The sequence below is a fragment of the Pollicipes pollicipes genome, unplaced genomic scaffold (genome assembly GCF_011947565.3).
Source record: "Pollicipes pollicipes isolate AB1234 unplaced genomic scaffold, Ppol_2.1 Scaffold_6686;HRSCAF=7923_pilon_pilon_pilon, whole genome shotgun sequence".
Taxonomy (NCBI): domain Eukaryota; kingdom Metazoa; phylum Arthropoda; class Thecostraca; order Pollicipedomorpha; family Pollicipedidae; genus Pollicipes; species Pollicipes pollicipes.
In genome coordinates this window covers 34683800-34689898 of record NW_023596921.1, presented here as the reverse complement: position 1 = coordinate 34689898, position 6099 = coordinate 34683800, and the positions used below count along the sequence as shown (strand labels likewise).

At 51.7% G+C, this 6099-nt stretch overlaps 1 protein-coding gene across 1 annotated transcript; it reads right to left on the bottom strand.

Moving 5' to 3' along the window:
- Positions 1 to 6006, bottom strand: LOC119108485 (phosphoglycerate kinase). Its single transcript, XM_037232060.1, has 9 exons — positions 5807 to 6006; positions 5445 to 5648; positions 4726 to 4870; positions 3652 to 3851; positions 2991 to 3129; positions 2487 to 2621; positions 1825 to 1946; positions 971 to 1170; positions 1 to 320 (listed from the first exon to the last, which is right to left on the bottom strand). Exons 1-9 carry the CDS (start codon positions 5869 to 5871, stop codon positions 280 to 282), a joined length of 1251 nt encoding a protein of 416 aa, XP_037087955.1. The 5' UTR covers positions 5872 to 6006; the 3' UTR covers positions 1 to 279.
- Between the last annotated feature and the right edge of the window lie 93 nt (positions 6007 to 6099).

Here is a 6099-nt window from a genome sequence, read left to right as displayed (position 1 = left end):
TGTTATTTCCATATGTATTGGTACATACTACATCAATCACAAAGAAGGACCAAACCCGAATTTCTGCTACACAGTACACTATTCTGTCTTCCCTGTCGCCGCCCACAGTAAAATGCATCTGAAACTTGCACATAACAGCAGAATATAGATGCAATAGATCCAGAAAAACTGCGCAGCATATCACATTTAAAGCGGCGGGGCGCAAACGTGAACATTGACTTCTACTGGCAGTCGCATCTAATGCTTCTCTGACTGTTCCTCTGAATCGTGCTCCGTGGTTCAGTTGTCGGACAGAGCAGCAACCCCTGGAAGCACCTTCCCTGAAAGCAGAGTTCCATTGTCACGGGTTTTAAAAAGGTTGGTTTATCGGGGTTTCAGGGTGCATGTAGGTGTCGGAAGAGTGAATGATGTGAAAAAGGTATGGTTTCATACACATTGCAAGTCAGTGCATTGCACAAAAGGCCAAATGGAGGGGTGCAGTTTCCTGTTTACTGTCGGGAAGGGGCGGTGGGCTGTTGGGCTGTTGTATTGTTGGGCGGTGGAACCCCCGTTCCCAATTTTTGGATACCCAGAGACAATCCCGTTTCCGCACGTACTCTGGGAGGCATGCTTAATTTGTAAAAGTTCCAAGTTGCAAGTTTAAGGTCCCTGCTCAGCCACTCAACTTATTTTGCAAATCTCCGCCTCCGTAGGGAGAACAAAATCACAGCACACGGCGTTTGATCCATGGGCTCCCAGATTTACAGCAGCATGCAAATGGCCCCGAGCAAAATTATCCACACTACATAACCCATGAGTGTTTTGTTTCGTGGAACCTTTCGATAGAAGCATCGTTGGGTCTGCAAAACTTCCCAGGAAAACCACAACCAGCAGCAAATTGAGGCTGATCACGCCTGCGAGCAGCCCGCAGACCGCAACTCCCCCAGAGAGCAGGCGGCCGGGTGGCCGCGTGGCCCTGCCGCGTGCGTACCCTCGAGCAGCTCGAGGCTGGCGCCGCCGCCGGTGCTGACGTGGCTGACCAGCTGCTCGGTGCCGTACTTGGCACAGCACGTGGCCGTGTCACCGCCGCCAATGATGGAAGTGGCGCCGGCGCGCGTGGCCTCCACTGTGGCCGCCATCATCGCCTTGGTGCCGCCCGAGAACGGCTCGAACTCGAACACGCCGGGGGGCCTGCGGCAGACGCGGCCGCGGCCTGAGACGCGGGCGCGCGCTGTACGCTGTCACACCCATGCCGCGCGGTCTGACGTTCGAACGTCACGCGTCACAAGAGCCGCAAGAATGTTCCGAACACGTTTGACTGTGGCAACAGCAACCGGTATGGGCATTTCTTGAAACTTTGTGCTAAGAACCGAACTGATTAAATGTGTGCCATCACTCAACGAAACGCATAAATAGCACCTGGTAAAAATGGCAACATTCTACACAGACTATTTCTGTTATAACACAAAATACCTACTGGGGCCAGAATACCAGTTTGCGGTCCTTGCGACCTTCACATCTCTGCCTCGCAACCAATCTGAGTGCCAGAAATGGGAACAAAGCAAGATATGCCTGGGTTACCCAGCCGTGAACTGTTTTGTGTCTAACATTCGAATCGACGTTCAGCTGCGCAACATGTATCACTGCCAAATACAGGAGTATACAAATTGTCACACTGAAATTGATAAACTTGAGAGCTACAGCAATAAACAGCGAAACTGAAAACAGTAAGACCCAGAGCTAAAGCAGCAGGACACCAGTGCCATCAGGATGCGGCCACGCCCTGCCATGACTGCCGGCGCAGGCCGGGCGGTTGGCCCGGCCGGTCCCGGCTGCCGCGCTCACCCGTTCCAGACGATGGTCTTGGCGCGCGAGATGATAGGTTTGATGGCCTCGACAGTCTTGGGGCCGATGTCCAGCCCCAGCCAGCCGTCGGGCACACCGCCCTCCACCGAGGCCGCGCCCACCTGGGGCAGCCGGGTCACACGGGTCACTGGCGCGCCGCTGGCAGAGGGCTCCCACCGACGCCGGCCGAGCACGGCCTGACCCAGCTGAGCCGCGCCGGCCAAAGCCTCGGGGCTCGGCGCGAAGCGCGCCACCAGGCGGGCACGGAGGCGTGCCACGCGGCGTCAGGCGGGCACGGAGGCGCATCATGCGACCCAAGGCGAGCACGGAGGTGTGCCATGTGGCGCCAGGCGGGCACGGAGGCGCGCCATGCGACCTAAGGCGAGCACGGAGGCGCGCCATGCGACCCAAGGTGAGCACGGAGGCGCGCCATGCGGCCGGCCGGCTGGCCGTCGCCGCTGTTCCAGGACGCAGCACCCGTGACGGATCCGGACCTGATTTGGCGCCTGACCTCAGCCGCCACATCGCCACAACAGGCAGGAGCGCATAAAAAGTTGGATCCACAAATGCCGAGCTAGGTCGAGATCATAACTGTGACTACCGATCCTTCGTCAGCTCGTAGAAAATAAACGCGTCTTAGAGCAGTAAGCGACTATGCTCACCTGGGCCTTTTCATCGAATTTGTCGGCGGTGACGAAATCCACGGGCAAGTGGATCTGGACGTTGTTGGCCTTTGCCTTCTCCATCAGCTGGTGAACTATCTTCGCACCCTCAGCGTCGTACAGCGAGCTTCCGATCTGGAGCCGTTCAAAAATTGCAAAACGTGTCAAACGAAACCCCTAACATGACCCGTCAGAGCTCAGTAAGCCGTACCCCTGCATAGTTGACCACTATCATCTCACCGTTTTCAGCACGCGAAATTTTCTTCGATGGCGTGGGTCTGTAAGCATGTCAACATTTCGGAAAATTCCAATCCAAGTTAGGAATCAAGATCAGAAAGGGTATAAGGCAACTGCACATCAGACTCATCATGCAACTAAAGTTTTCATAAGCTTATCAATTGGCAGGTAACATTCACATCCAAAGTACCGAACGTGTCACAAGTCTTTCCTACGTAGGTTCAGTGCGGTCCTGTGGAAACATGTTCAATGCGACAACCAACTCACCTTCATGCCATTGAGCTCCTTGAGGAAGGTGAAGGCCATGCCGCCACCGATGATCATTTCGTTCACCTTGTCCAGCATGTTCTCGATCAGCTGTATCTTGTCCTGCACCTTCGCACCGCCCAGAATCGCCAAGAACGGTCTGCACGCACAGCGGCACGTGCTCAACAGTGCAGTCGCCACTCCACGACCACTGGGTGTCCAGGTGGAGTCCACCACATGGAGATAATCTGGGAGACGCCGCCACCCAGGCTGCCACGATCCATGATGCAAGGTGACAGACCGATACTGGTAATGAACTATCCAGTCCTGGCAGCCACCCAGTACCAAGCGTTGGGTTGGGCGTGTGAGGCTCCCCACCAAAGCCATGACGAGGGCGTCACTGGGAGGCCTTCGCATCGCCGATGCTGTCGTGGGCCAACACTCACTGGTGCGTAGTCCTCGGGGTGAACTGAACTGTCTGGTAATGCTCGAGTACTCACGTCATGGCATCACATACAGATGAACTATGAGTGCACCAATGTTCTTGTCCAAACCGACACCAGCGGCACCACAGTACATCTAACACCACACCACGGCCCAGCCAGCCGCTGACCGGCGACAGGCGTGGCCCAGATCGCCGCTGGAGCGCCCCCTCCCCTCCATCTCCCACCGCGTAGCACACCTCTCGGGCGACTCCAGCGCCTTGGCGAAGTAGGTGAGCTCGCGCTTCAGCAGCGCGCCGGCCGCGCGTCGCTCGAACCCCTCGCCCAGCATCGAGCTGTGAGCCCGGTGCGCCGTGCCGAACGCGTCGTTGACGTACACATCGCCGAGCTTACGCAGCGACTGGCGGAACGTGGCCGTCTGGGCCGGCTCCGCCTTCACCTGCCGGCGGCGCGGGTTAGCGCGCGGGTCACCGGCCGCCCCACCGACAACGGCGCCGGCGCCCACCACTGAACGAGCCACCAGCCTACAGTCGGGTGGGAATGAATGGACAGCATACAGATATGAATACAGATGCAGATATAAAATGAATATGACCAATAAAAAACACAGATACCAATATAAAATGACTACTGATATGGATACAGATACAGATTTAAAATGAACACAGCTGGCAGGTCCCAGGTGCATAAAAGATGGTGCTATGGCATGCTACTTCAAAACTCAAGGCAACTAGAAGTGTAAGATGTTTAAAAGACCACCACATGGCATATGCTCATGAGAATGAGACTAGGTAATTATTTTTGAAACAAAATATGTTTGTTTTGTCATCAGTACTGCCATACTGTTGATAAGTCACTCAAATGTTCAGGCTTCACTAAGTGGCACCAATCGAAAATATCCAAATGCCTTGCCAACCTGTGCTTGCACCATGTAAATACTCTGGTTTCTAAGAATATTTCACTTTCTTGGAAGCATGGATCACTGCTACTTAATGCCAAAAACCATTATCCTCCAGCTGGATATGGGTGACAGGCAATATGTGACAGTGATCATGCATTTTGTTCAATGTCTAATGCCTTGAAATGCAAACTGAACAAACTAAACTGAACATGCTGTTGCAACTAAAACATCAGACAGAGCACACATAACACAAGGTGAATGGATTTCTTAGACAAGATAATATTATGACACAAAAGAATCTGGGCCAGAACTGATTTGTTGCCAAAAGCAAGTGGCCAATGCAGGCAGTCAGTACAGTCAGCAACAGTGACAACCATTGCCTGAAATAACATGCTAAATGGGTGATTTATACCTTTTCTCCTTTCTCATTGACTCCCTTGCCCTCCTCCTCCACATGAAACCGGAGGTTCTCCAGCAGGATAACCGAGCCAGCTGGTGGGTCCGCACAAGCCTTCTCCACCTCTGGACCAACACACTCATTTAAGAATGTGATGTCTCTGAAGCATAGGGGATGTGGAAATTAGGAAACACTTCCTATATACTATCTCTTAGTCATGCAAACATATATGTAACAAGTGTGCAATACATATCTGCATGCATTCTTGCTATCTTTATTTACAGGTAGACTGATTTAATATGTTGATGCTTAACTGTTGATGTATGAACAAAGGTATTGATGCTAGGTGGTTCATAGTTTGCATATCTATTTCTTACAGACAGATAATGGTGCAGGTTTAGCTTTGCTTTCCTGCATTGGAAAATGTAGTGGTGTAACCATCTCTGATCAATGTGTGAGCAGTAGATGTCCAGGTGGCCAAATATTACAACTGCTTAGGTCCAACAAGGTTTAAAAAAGTGGGGAAAATGATGGTTGATGGGAAGGAAAAATGTAAAGCAGGCACCAAATAGTGCAAGTGATTAAGCCGCATGTCTTAAAAACCTGATGCACAGAGTTTAGTTACTTGCCCCTCTTGCCAGGGTGAGGCAGGTGGCACCATATAGCCCCAGCAAAAGAGTTTAAGGTAAATCCTTAATGACCTGGACTGTGTAAAGCTCAAGATACAAACAAACCTTCCAAGCAGTTTCTTGAGTTCCTCAGCTACAGGCTTCATGGATGCTTTTCCATCCCTGTGGCCATTTGGCCTTCCCAAATGGGACATCAGCACCACAGACTTTGCCTGGTTGTCCAAGGCATACTTGATGGTGTCCAGAGCAGCCACAATCCTTTGGTTGTTGGTGATCTTTCCATCCTTCAGTGGTACATTGAAGTCCACCCTGTGGAAAATTGAAGATGCTATCAGTGATGCATTACAGTGGTTTGACTACAATGTATGTCTCGCAAACAAAATTATGTTAGGCTAAGTCTTAACTGGAGACTGAGGACATTTTAAGTGAGAGTGGCCCTGCTCACTCTCAAAATGAAATTAGCTTACCTCATGAGGACCCGTTGACCAACGACATTAAGAGCTTCTATCGTCAGCTTCTTGTTCAGTGACATCCCTGATTATATGTACCGTTCTGTCTGTTACTTCTTCTTATATCAAACCCTACAAGGAAAAAGATCGACACGCCGCGTACTCCTCGCCGCCCACCGCCGCCCGACAAACTGTACCGTGCTTAAAGGTGCACAGAAGAAGAAACACCGGTACCACGCATACGTTGTTGGAACATAAAATACAGAAGTATATTTCCACGCTTTGCGCATTGACGTCATTAGATCTTTCAG